At 39.8% G+C, this 12,329-nt stretch overlaps 2 protein-coding genes across 2 annotated transcripts; both read right to left on the bottom strand.

Moving 5' to 3' along the window:
- Positions 1 to 20: 20 nt before the first annotated feature.
- Positions 21 to 5,244, bottom strand: LOC114517847 (MAGUK p55 subfamily member 2-like). The gene is made up of 17 exons (XM_028537675.1): positions 5,086 to 5,244; positions 3,568 to 3,686; positions 3,311 to 3,379; positions 3,155 to 3,235; positions 2,857 to 3,006; positions 2,572 to 2,647; positions 2,382 to 2,464; positions 2,235 to 2,303; positions 1,900 to 2,031; positions 1,745 to 1,806; positions 1,586 to 1,632; positions 1,442 to 1,498; positions 1,276 to 1,356; positions 1,055 to 1,135; positions 699 to 901; positions 466 to 585; positions 21 to 395 (listed from the first exon to the last, which is right to left on the bottom strand). Exons 1-17 carry the CDS (start codon positions 5,135 to 5,137, stop codon positions 219 to 221), a joined length of 1,659 nt encoding a protein of 552 aa, XP_028393476.1. The 5' UTR covers positions 5,138 to 5,244; the 3' UTR covers positions 21 to 218.
- Positions 5,245 to 5,439: 195 nt separating this feature from the next.
- On the bottom strand, positions 5,440 to 12,319 carry LOC114517746 (coatomer subunit zeta-1-like). The gene is made up of 8 exons (XM_028537561.1): positions 12,243 to 12,319; positions 11,909 to 11,977; positions 11,741 to 11,822; positions 6,281 to 6,372; positions 6,056 to 6,189; positions 5,884 to 5,935; positions 5,770 to 5,808; positions 5,440 to 5,671 (listed from the first exon to the last, which is right to left on the bottom strand). Exons 1-8 carry the CDS (start codon positions 12,258 to 12,260, stop codon positions 5,624 to 5,626), a joined length of 534 nt encoding a protein of 177 aa, XP_028393362.1. The 5' UTR covers positions 12,261 to 12,319; the 3' UTR covers positions 5,440 to 5,623.
- Positions 12,320 to 12,329: the final 10 nt, after the last annotated feature.

Here is a 12,329-nt window from a genome sequence, read left to right as displayed (position 1 = left end):
AAGATGTGTCCACACTTGCGATAAGCCTGTTGTTGTAAACACATCTTGTTGACATTGCGCGGAAATGATGCATCATTGTCTAATGCCGAAGACCAGCCTAGCATACTGATTATTCTCTACGGTTGAAGCGATCTATCATAAAGTCTAATGACAGGAGATACGGCAAACTATGTTCTAAAGTGCTTCTCTAAGTTCTAAAAACGCCTGCGTGCGGGTTTTTAATTCGCCCAACTGACGGGCACCCATTGGGAGTCTGCACTCAGGCCTTCGATGGACTTCATTAATCGTTCATAGGTATCAGTAACGTTCTTGTTCACGATTGTTAGATCAAAATGCTGCGAATAGTCACGATTGATCACTTCAGAATGTTCAACAATTTTTGACATTTCCTCCGTCTGAAATATGAAAAAATTGTAATGTAACGATGGCTTGTCTTTGGCGAAATCACTGGCTAGAGATACGTACCGTCAGTTTCCTAGCGTTCGACGGTGCTTCGTCCTGCCGTTGACTTAGTTCATCCACACCAGGACTGGCAATGAAGACGATGTAAGGCTTGAACTCTGACTTGTCCAGCATTTTGAGACCCTAAAAAACGATGCGTGATTACTGACTTACTTCAGGAAAGATGAACTCTTTTGATGTTGTAGCTCAGTGTGAAAATCAGTCTATTGAATAAAACAATATACTACTACACTAACCGCAGGTTGTAAATCTAAAATACACATTTTGTGATGGTCAACGACAGTTCTAACGCTCTCGATGCTGGTACCATACGTGTTACCATTGTATTCACCATGCTCAAGGAACTGGTTGCCACGACGCAACTCGGCCATTTTATCGCGAGAGACGAAATGATATCCTTTCCCATCTTCCTCCCCTTCCTTGGGTTCCCGTGATGTGTCTAAACACAGAAACAAGTAAAAACTAATTCGCAGTTCGCTTCGTTCATATGATGCAAATCCGAATCGACACAACAGATTGTAGCACTCATTTGGTTGGAAATAGTTATCTCGACTTAGTGAAGGACAGCGGTGAAGGAAACTGCTGTACTTACGAGGTATCGCCGTTCCAAATCGAGTCGGATCGTTGGCAACGATTCTGTTCTTTAATGTCCTTCGACCAACCCCTTCTGCTCCTAAATGTACGCGAAATGTGCATATACGTATAACACACATAGCCATCGTGATAAATTATTTTCACTAGACTACAATCGGATTAAACACCATACCCAAGACGCTGTTGACAATGTTTTTAAACAATGGCCTGTTCACTCACCGACTAGAATTAATGTTTTTCTTTCAAACGGTGGCTTTTTAGCAACTTCTTCATACGAAGCAACTGCATGTCTGTCAAATTCTATAAAACAAATGGTGAGCGATGGAAATAGCGAGAATAAAAGACGGCAAGATATGACCAAGTAAGAGTAATAAGTAATAAATACCTTGCGTTTTTTTCACATCGTACATTGTTTTCTTTTTTTTACGAGAACCGCACATGACTAAAACGTGAACATGCAGTTCGTTTAACCCTTTCGTTTTTACGGCTAAAATATTGGCGTCTGTTTGAAATCATCTTCTCAACTTACAGAAGCTACGTCTATGTGTGACGTTTGGATGAATGAAAGTCCTTCGTCTAGAAAAACACGTTGATAAAACTATCAGAAACACATCTTACACTTGTTGTACAGTTCGAACTGCACACCTCCCCTCCCCTCCCTTCCATATGATAAGTAAGAACTTTGTACTTCTCTTGCAGCGTTCGACTAGGGATCAATCCAGTGTAGCCATCACCGTCCACTTTCTTCGCCTGGGTGATTAAAATGCACATAAATAACGATGACTTCAATCTTTGGACAGTCTTTTGAAGTGATTTGATACGTTACAGTTGCTCACAGCTCACCTGCCACCAAGTTGCATCAGTTTGATCCAGTATCTCTAAAACTTCTCCTTTTTGGAACGCCAAACCCGCCTCCTTGCACGGGATATCATCGTCCGTGGTTGGATCAAACGAGAACTGCGTTTTCACGAAAACCTAACGAACAGTTGTGAGTAATCATTTGCAGACGTTTATGTCAGATAAGAACGAGAATTTGGATGGGAGTTTCATCACTCTCGTAAGAAAGATACCAAAGATTTAAAAAGGCCATAGGATACATTAAGGTATGCCAATGTTTACACGTTTTAAAACGAGATTTAGCGGGACCTTTATTGGTATAAATTTTCTATTTTCTTTACCTGACCATGATAAGGCTTGCTTGCGTAATTTGGAGAGACCTTCAAAGTAACCTTGGTGCTGGAATCTTTCTGTGAAGAAAAAAATTACATAGTTTTGAAAACAATCAAAGGTTATAGCAATGATAACACAATTACTGGCTATCATACCAAAATATTCTGAACTTTCTCTGGGTCATTCTTTACTGGTTGACCATTCACCTCTTTGATGACATCACCAACATTCAGTAAACCTTAAAAGTTATCAATTTTCTTAGTGAGTCTTTATGGAGACTGCCAATGCAAGCTCTTAACAATCAAAATACTTTATTGCTGCTTTTAAATTTACAGCAAATCACACCTTGCTTGTCTATGGTACTTCCTTTTATGATCCTCGCTACAATAATTTGTCCACCACGCTGCTTCAGAGTTAAACCCTTGAGGAAAGAGATTGATATATCTGTGAGATAGTCACATTGTGGTTAATATGAATGTCTCTCACATGTTCACATCTGGAGTTGAATATATCAGTTGATAGAAGTTGTATAATAGAACAGACAGTCCAAGCTATTGTTGATAATAAATGGACAAAATCAAACACAACTTTCCAACAATCATAAGATGAATTTTTTAATTGCAACCATACCAGAGATTCATTCGGTGACTTATTTAATCCAACCATTCTGATTGGTTCACCAGTTGCACTCCCATTTGAGTCTGCGGAGTCCGGCAGAGCAAGAGGTGGTGTGACGTCATATGCCTTGTTGGCGATTGCATCATGACTTTCAATCAAACCCTGAAATAGTTATTTTCATGAATTAGGACATAGTGTATTTGCTGGTCTCTATGAGAAAATCTTGGCCTGTCCTTGTCAACTGTGTGGCAGCATTTCAAGCTTTGTGTTTCGTGAGTGAGGTGGCTTAAAATTGATTGAGTTCATTTACCTTTACATGAGGATTTGACAACAGAGTATGTAGCTCTACAGCATCTTCACTCTCATCTTTGCCTTCCAATGATAATAAAACCTGAAGAAATAATAAAATAGTCATCTTGTGCAGGCATAACAAGTATTTCCAGAACTAGAAACTTCTACAACATACCTCCTTTATCAACTCAACATTTGCATTCTTCACAGCTTCTTTCCTTTCTTGTTCCAATGCCCCATGAGCCTACAACGAGAAATTGTTGATCATTCATTCCTATAATATTTGTCGACCTTTTTTTCAATATTCAGCATGCATTGCTGTTGCCTAGGTAACCTTGGAATAAACAGGATGGATTAAAGCAATTTAGCTGAGAATATCCCTAGATGCATTTCCTACTAGTTGACATTAAGTCATAGCAGGTAATTGCTTACCTTAAAGAGATGCTGCACAGCAGGGTCAGCTAAGATATTTTTCAAAGACTTTGCTTGTTCTTCTAAAATTAGGCCTGCATTTGTGGGGTCCTCTAATGAATCGACCACCTCTTTAATTGCTGAAAACAAAGTTTTAACACATCACACAGCTTGCTGAGGGTTTTAGGAAATTCCTTGTAAAAAATATTCCAACTCTGTTATGTTAATGGATATACATATGTATTACAAAGAAGCAGTTGACATTATATCATTTGACCTGTGAGTTATGCCAGATTTGATAATGGATTGCTTGTGGTTAAGAAAAGTTCTGCTCAAACCATCAGATGTTTTACTCAACTATCAGACACATTGTTACATTGAACAGTTTGAAAACACTGTCACAAGCGAACACCATTATTGCATGCACCGAATTCTTTCTTACCCAAAATGTTCAGCATTAAACATACAAGCAAAAATCTTTGCTATAAGATTTAGGGTCAGATTTAAATTAATTTTGCCTGTGCCTAAAATGATTGTAACTATAGTGATATGCTGTATTCCACTTCAACCAATTAACCAGAGCACTCTCCAATCAATGCTTAGTGAGTTTTGTAAGGGTGCATTTGAAGCTAAAGGCGTGATATAAACTGTTGTTTTACTGCTGTAAGTCCACTTTATATCAAGAGCTGACACCTGTGAGCCTTGTGTTTCTCAACCCTCAATAAAATGTCAAGGATTTCAATCATGGTAATTTCTACACAATCATTTCTACACAAGATAATAATCAAAAGCATTGCAATTTATATGCATATACCAGGTATGGTAATAATACATAGTCATATCATTCAATTTGGCATTATGTTTACATCAGACAAAATATGTCAAAAAGGCACTTCATTTGTTTGGCCAGCATTTCCTGAATAGAACCTAATATGTCCTAAAGTATTCCCCCCTATTAGGTTTCCAATGCTTTGCTTCTATTTTCAACATATTTTGCTATCAGGCAAAAGTATAGAAGCTTATTTCAGATATTTTTTCCAAAAATACAAAGGTATATGGTTACGATCCTGCTGGGTTGTGGCATTGAGTAAACAGATGCTATGTTTTTTCTTTTAAAGTACACTTGACTTGTATTTAATAGAAGCAGGTGGGCCCACAAGGTTCGCGTAAGACAGTGGCTTTAAAAACGGTTTTTAAACGCTGTTATAGCATCTGATTTTGGCCGAAACCGCAGGATGATACCTGTTGTGTTTTAATCTGGATTATCAATCAAAGAAATACATGTATATAAATAAAACAAGATTCTCGTTTGTGCTTTTGATTGTGTATGCACCAAAGTTTAATAGAATTCATCGTTATCAGCGCGTCAAATACGGTCAAAATTTGTGTGTGGACGCGAATTCAAGGCATTGTTTTGCTAAACAATACCAAATCTTTGGCATTTTTTTCTTTGAAAAGATTGCATTCCTCAAAAGCCTTTTGGGAGTAAAATGTTTGTGTATATTATATTCGCATTAAAAAACATTTGTTCACAATTACCTTCGTTTTCCGGCGACTGTTCATCATTTGCTGCGGCCTTTTCTTCCCCCATAATATCCTGAAGGCTTATTTATTCCTGAGAAAGAATATCAGGCAAAAAGAAATGGATTTTCTGACTAAACATTCAACAACTACAATCCCAAGCTGATGTTTGATCTCTGAAATTACATTCCGCGCGTGGGACACGTGATACTTCTTTAACCCCACGCGCGACATTCGAAGCTTGGCCACAGCTCGCCCAAGGGCAACTTAAATCGAAATGGATCTTTTAGTCAAGAATAGCGCCATGTTGGGTCCCGGTGCATTGTGGTCTAATGACGTAAAGTTATGTAATGGTTAATGAAACGACAAAAAAACAGTGTGCAGTAAATAATTTATTTTTCGACTAGGAAATGACTTGTCATGCATCTACATGGAGTTTATGAATTGCATTTACACAGAGTTATATATTTACGTATTTGAATTTCAAAAGTTCTATTGTTTCCTATTTTTTTTCACTGACATCTGCACTACAAAAGTTGTTTAAAATGCATCAATTTCACTTCAGAAGGGACCATTTTAGTTGATCTTTGGCTGACTGTAGAACCTACAAAACAGAAAGTTTATTAAATACAAATTAGGACATTGTGAACACTAAACACCCAACCTCAAAACATGATTTAACCAGCATGTCGCAAAGCTTACATTAGCCACGCTGCGCTCAGACAGAGGAACATCGTCATTCTAAAAGAAAGTGCAAAAAATCAATTGTGCTTTTCCCACAGAAATTTAACAAGAAAGCTATCAAGATCAAATTACCTTTACAGCAACTTTGTGTATGATTGAAGATGCTTCAGCATCCAGAATTACACTGAAAAATGAGAAGATATGTATACATTGTAGATTTGATATATAATTTTGCAAATACAGTGAGTGAAAATGTACAGGATTTTATTTCTGTTAAAATGAATCTAGATGAATATTGTGTTACCCTCCATCAACAAGTTCGTCCATGGCCAACATTATAACATCCAAATTATCCATCAACATTTTCTTTTCAACGCTTTTCCGCAGAATTTGGCTAACACAATCGTAAAACGCATTCAAAACACTGACTAATATAAGCTGCAAGGTAAACACATAAATGTTGTTTCTAACAATGCTCTGTTAATGGAAACTCTGAATTAAACAATGGTATAAATACGGTCTTAATTACTTCATTTTCGCTCGATGAACCAATAACATAGAAGTATAGATCAATATTACTTCTGTATACACATGTGAGACCCTCAAACATAACTATTTCAGCTGGAAAAAAACAATTTGTTGTTATATAAATATGACTTGGAAAAGACCACACTGTGGAGAAAACTCTTGAAATGGATCATATTATACACAAGAATATGCTTGAAAACTGGCAAAATGGGGTATGTCAAGATTGAGGAAAGTCTATTAGAATATGTACCAGGGTGCATTCGGTGTATATCACACGCCGAAGATACGCCAAAGCAATCTTAACATTACGCCAACTTCCCACCCTGGGCCATACTTACGACAATTACCCACTCCAGGACGTTACGCCAATCGCATACTCGCCAGGACGTTCAACTCGTGAGTAAAAAAATGCTACACGTTTAGAGGACCATTTTTAAGAAGTTAAATGCCTTTGTTGTCGTTAAAATACTTAAATGCATGCAGTTGAAGTCGGTGTGTATGTGGACCTTTGAATTACAAACTTTGTAATACAAAGTTTATGTGTTTATCCGGTATTTATGCGCCGACAAGTTAAAAACAGTGTACGCCACTACGCCAAGGAAAGTTGATTGTACGCCAGTACGCCAAGTGTTACAATATGAAACTTACACTAAGTACATCGATGTGACTTGCGGGCGCATCCAAGATGGTGTATAAAAAAAGAAGTACTAGTTTGTAGTTAGTATTATTTAAAGCATGCGAGTATTGAAAGATAAACGTTTATAATAAACAAGATCTCGACTATTGTAACATGGTGGCAGCGGTGGGATAAGATCGAAATCCACGACCACGAGGAAAAGGATAAGCATAGATATAAGAAAAGAGTAAATTATAGCGGGTAAATCATGACTACAGCACCGCCAACACCGGCACCGATACAAGGAATTTCGCCGCCTGAAAAGCTTCAAACGAAGGGTAACATAGCGGAAAACTGGAAGACGTTTAAGCAAGCGTGGATGAATTATGCGATCATTACGAATCTGGACAAACAGACAGAACAGTACCGTGTTGCTTTATTCTTACATTGTATTGGGACCGAAGCTCTCAAAATTTACAATGGTATGTCATTCACGGAAGAAGAACGCGATAAGCTCAATCCTATTATAAGCAAATTTGACGAGTTTACAATTGGAGAGATTAATGAAACGTATGAGCGGTATGTATTCAATAGTAGAAACCAGGAAGATGATGAAAGTGTTGATGCATATGTCGCGACGCTACGTACATTAGCACAAACATGCAATTTTTGTGAATGTCTAAAGGACTCACTCATCCGAGACAGAATTGTGTTTGGAATAAATAATACACAAACCAGGAAAAAACTCCTTCAAGAACGAAAACTTAGTTTGAAGAAATGCATTGACCTATGTCGAAGCACTGAAGTCACGACAACACAAATGAAGATAATCTCAGACAAGGCAGCGCCAGAGGACATACACAGAGTGACAATGAGAAAGACGCAGACCGGGTATCAAAGAGACCAGCGAGATGTGATGTCACCAATAACATGCAAGTTTTGTGCAGGGAGACACCCACAACGAAAAGAAAGATGCCCAGCCAGGGGAAAGGAATGCCTAAAGTGTGGGGGAAAGAATCATTTCGCCAGGGTTTGCCGAAAAGTCGAGAGCAGAGATAATGCAAAAGTGCACCTTACAAGACAAGAAGAAAAACGTGAGTATGAAAATGATGCGGACAGTTCCGATATCGAATACCTGGGAAGTATAGCAGTTAATAATGGGAGCGTTTGCGCAGTTGGGCCATCAGATGAAGCCTACCCAAGAGAGATATATGCAGAAATGTTTCTGGGTACAAAACCTGTTCAATTTCAAGTGGATTGTGGTGCATCAATAAACATTTTACCGGAGAGTGTTCTGGGGAAGCAGGAGCTCTCTCCAACTACCAAAACACTTATCATGTGGAATAAAACCGAAGTTAAACCAACAGGAACCATAAGAGTTGCTATAAGAAACCCAAAGTCAGGAAAAAAGTTCTCCTTTGAGTTCGTCGTAGTGCGAGAAAGTCTCACGCCACTGATTGGTGCGAGGGCAGCGCAACAAATGAAGCTGATCACAATTCATAGGGATAATTTTGTAGCAGTGACAGCACCTAAACGAGATAAACCAAAGGTGAATCAGCTATTGACGGTAGAGGAGATAGTTAATCAATACCCAGAGGTGTTTCACAGTCAGCTTGGAAACCTACCTGGTACAGTGAAATTAGAAGTAGAGAAAGACGCTAGACCAGTCGTTGTACCAACTCGGCGTGTGCCGATAGCATTGAAAGAGCAATTTAAAGGTGAATTGGACAGACTCGAAGAGTTGGGAGTCATCGCTAAAGTGGATAAGCCAACACCGTGGGTGAGCAGTGTGGTAGTCGCTACAAAGAAGTCAGGTCAATTGAGGGTGTGCATTGATCCGAAGCCATTAAATGCCGCGCTTAAGCGTGAGCAATACCATTTGCCAGTGTTGGATGATCTCCTTCCGGAGTTGGCCAAAGCCAAGGTATTCTCTACAGTGGATCTCCGCGCCGGCTATTGGCATTGCGTTTTGGAGGAAGATTCGAGTTTTCTTACGACATTTGCAACACCCTACGGGAGATACAGGTGGCGAAGACTACCATTCGGACTGTCAGTTTCATCGGAAATTTTTCAGAAGAGAGTTCATCAAGTTTTGGATGGTCTAGACGGAATTCTGGACATCACCGACGATATTCTCATTTATGGAGTTGGGGCGACCGAAGAAGATGCGAATGTAGATCATGATCGAAAGCTACGTCATCTGCTAGAAAGATGTAAGAAAAATGGTGTTGCCCTCAACCCAGATAAGATGAAGCTGCGCCAAAAAGAGGTGGCGTATATGGGACATCTGTTTACCAGCGGAGGCCTTAAGGTAGACCCAGGGAAGCTTGAAGCAGTGAAAGAATTACCTCGTCCAACCGATATTGAATCGGTGCAGCGACTGAATGGTTTCGTAAATTACTTGGCTAAGTTTTTGCCAAGGTTGGCTGATGTTATGGAGCCAATCTGCCGTCTGACCCGAAAAGGTGTAGAATGGAGATGGGAGGAGGAGCAAGAGAAGGCGTTCCAGGAAGTAAAGAAATTGGTCACGGAGGCCCCGGTGTTAAAGTATTACGATCCGAAGGATGAGGTGGTAATCCAATGTGACGCAAGCCAGAAGGGTTTAGGAGCGACACTGTTGCAACAAGGAAGACCAGTTGTGTATATTAGTCGTGCCCTGACGGAGACAGAGCAACGATATGCGCAAATCGAAAAAGAAATGTTGGCGATTGTGTTTTCACTTGAGAGATTAAACCAGTACGTCTTCGGAAGACATGTAAAGATTCAAAGTGATCACAAGCCATTGGAGGCTATCCTCCGAAAACCCCTGGCAAGTGCTCCGCGGCGTCTGCAGGGGATGATGATGAGGCTGCAGAAGTATGATTTCGAAGTGAGGTATCAGCAAGGAACAAGCATGTACATAGCTGATATGCTATCGCGTGCTTTCCTGCCTACAACGGAACATCCGTCTGGTGTTGAATTCGAGTGTGTCAACATGGCTAGTTTTTTGCCAATTTCAAGTGAGAAAATGAGGGACATTCAAGCAGCGACCGATGAAGACGAATCGCTACAGCTACTTAAGAAAACCATAATGGAAGGATGGCCACAAGAGAAGAAGTACCTAGCAGCACAGATCCTACCTTATTTCAGTATGCGGGATGAGCTAACGGTGCAAGATGGGCTGTTATTCAAAGGGCAGAGAGTGATCATACCGAGTAGACTGCGTCGGGATATGAAGAAGAAAATACATGCGTCGCACCTGGGGACCGAGTCGTGTCTTCGTAGAGCGAGAGAGAGTGTGTACTGGCCAGGGATGTCGGCGGAAATTAAAGAGTTAGTGGCTTCTTGTGAAGTCTGTAGAACCTATGAAACAGCACAGCAGAAGGAAACCTTGATGCCCAATGAAATACAATCACGTCCCTGGGAGCAAGTTGGCGTGGATTTGTTCACGTTCGATAAGAAGGATTATATGATAACTGTCGACTATTTTAGTAACTTTTGGGAAATTGACAGGCTGACCAGTACCAAAACGAGTATGATAATTCTCAAGTTGAAGAATCATTTTGCGAGGTACGGCTGTCCAGAGAGAGTCATTAGCGATAATGGCCCACAGTTTTCGGCGGAAGAATTTGCAACGTTTGCCGACACATGGAATTTCGAGCATCTCACGAGCAGCCCTGGTAATAGCAAGGCGAATGGTAAAGCGGAGTCAGCGGTGAAGATGGCAAAACGGCTCATTCGTAAAGCTGTTGAGGGGGGAGCTGACCCATACCTGGCGATTTTGGATTATCGCAATACACCCACTCAGGGTATGGAGAGTAGTCCCGCACAACGTTTGCTAAGCCGGAGAACTCGGACACTTCTTCCTACAACATCAAAGCTCCTGCAACCTAAGGTGATGTGCCAGGAAAAAGAGTTTAGGGACATGAAGAAACGGCAGGAGCAGCAGATCAAGTATTACAACCGCAATGCAAAGGATCTTCCGGAGTTGAGTCATGGTGACGTGGTAAGGATGAAACCATTTAGAATGGGTAAAAAGAAATGGGATAAAGCTGTCGTAACTGCCAGATTAGACGAAAGATCATATACGGTCAAAACGCCGGAAGGAAATAGTTATCGCAGAAACCGAAGTCATTTGAAGAAATCAGCGGAGATGCCGATAAAAGAAGAGGTGAGTTCGGAGGATGAGTGGAATCAAGCAAGTGAGGAGTCCACAGAGGAAGAAGTAACGCAATCCACCACCCCGTTGAAAGAAAAACCTACGGAAAGTTTATCACCCGCAAAGCCCCCTCGACCGGTAGCAGAGCAAGACAGCCAACGACAAGCAGCTTGTCCAGTACGAATAACAAGACCACAGCGCACCCGAAGAGCTCCAGAGTACTTAAAAGACTATGTCCGTTAGGAAGAAAGAACGAACACAGCTGGAACCGTATATATATAAAAATTATATATACATATTTGTACATACTAAGCAATTTAATTCTTGTATGTATCTATGTAATTTTTGCTTTTTTTAATTTATCTGTTTTAAGTAAGTTATTTTGGTAATAGGAGCAGTCCCTTCATAAAAGGGGGGATGTTACAATATGAAACTTACACTAAGTACATTGATGTGACTTGCGGGCGCATCCAAGATGGTGTATAAAAAAAGAAGTACTAGTTTGTAGTTAGTATTATTTAAAGCATGCGAGTATTGAAAGATAAACGTTTATAATAAACAAGATCTCGACTATTGTAACATGTGTATACATATTTGCCTAACTCTACGCCGAAGATATTCCGATTTGTCTACACCGAATGCACCCTGGAATATGTAGTTCAACTTTCTTGTCTCTTTTAACATGCAAATATCAATATTATACCAACCATTAACTCTGCTTGTTTTGTTAAACAAGTTCTTCTCAAATTCCTTTTGTTCTTTCACAGTTGGATAAGTATCATCATAGTACTAAAATACAAAGTTGGATAGCAACATTTAAATAAACACAAAGCCTTGTCAAAGGTCAAAATAACACTTTGAAGCAAAAGACATACTTTGGATAGTACTCGTTCGCCATCGTTATCAAGAATTAAGACTCCTTTCACTGTGTACATCGATGGCTCCTGTTTGAAAATACATAAGTCGTAGCATCAAATGCACTTTTTGTTAGGAAAGAATCAGTCCATTGATCTTAGAAATCCTGAAATCAGAGCTTTTTTAGGTGCTCTGGGATAGCCTTTAAATGACACCACAACATAACTTATTTTGATGGAAGACGCTCACGCATCTAGATTATTGGATTCATGTGCCAAATCAGCAATAGCTGGTCGATTTGTCGCGAAAAGACGGAAAGAAAACAACATTTTAGTAAGGAATAAGAATACTTACGAGCAATCCGGCCTCCATCTTGATTTTGATGACGTGTATGTGTTTCCGCTTTTCACATTTTCCATTTCACAAACTCGCGTGGTTACC

This window comes from Dendronephthya gigantea, unplaced genomic scaffold (genome assembly GCF_004324835.1).
Source record: "Dendronephthya gigantea isolate DGI-Jeju-01 unplaced genomic scaffold, DenGig_1.0 000009F, whole genome shotgun sequence".
Lineage (NCBI taxonomy): Eukaryota > Metazoa > Cnidaria > Anthozoa > Malacalcyonacea > Nephtheidae > Dendronephthya > Dendronephthya gigantea.
This window is presented reverse-complemented; position numbering and strand designations above follow the sequence as displayed.

Coding starts and splice junctions, on each gene's coding strand:
- LOC114517847 (XM_028537675.1), bottom strand. CDS start 5,137: ATGGGGGAAGAAAAGGCCGCAGCAAATGATGAACAGTCGCCGGAAAAC. Junction 2,648..2,856: donor AGTCACCGAATGAATCTCTG/GTATGGTTGCAA, acceptor TCTTTCCTCAAG/GGTTTAACTCTGAAGCAGCG. Junction 2,304..2,381: donor AGAAAGTTCAGAATATTTTG/GTATGATAGCCA, acceptor TTTTCTTCACAG/AAAGATTCCAGCACCAAGGT.
- LOC114517746 (XM_028537561.1), bottom strand. Junction 11,823..11,908: donor GCGAACGAGTACTATCCAAA/GTATGTCTTTTG, acceptor TTTGTATTTTAG/TACTATGATGATACTTATCC. Junction 6,190..6,280: donor GTTCATCGAGCGAAAATGAA/GTAATTAAGACC, acceptor TTTACCTTGCAG/CTTATATTAGTCAGTGTTTT.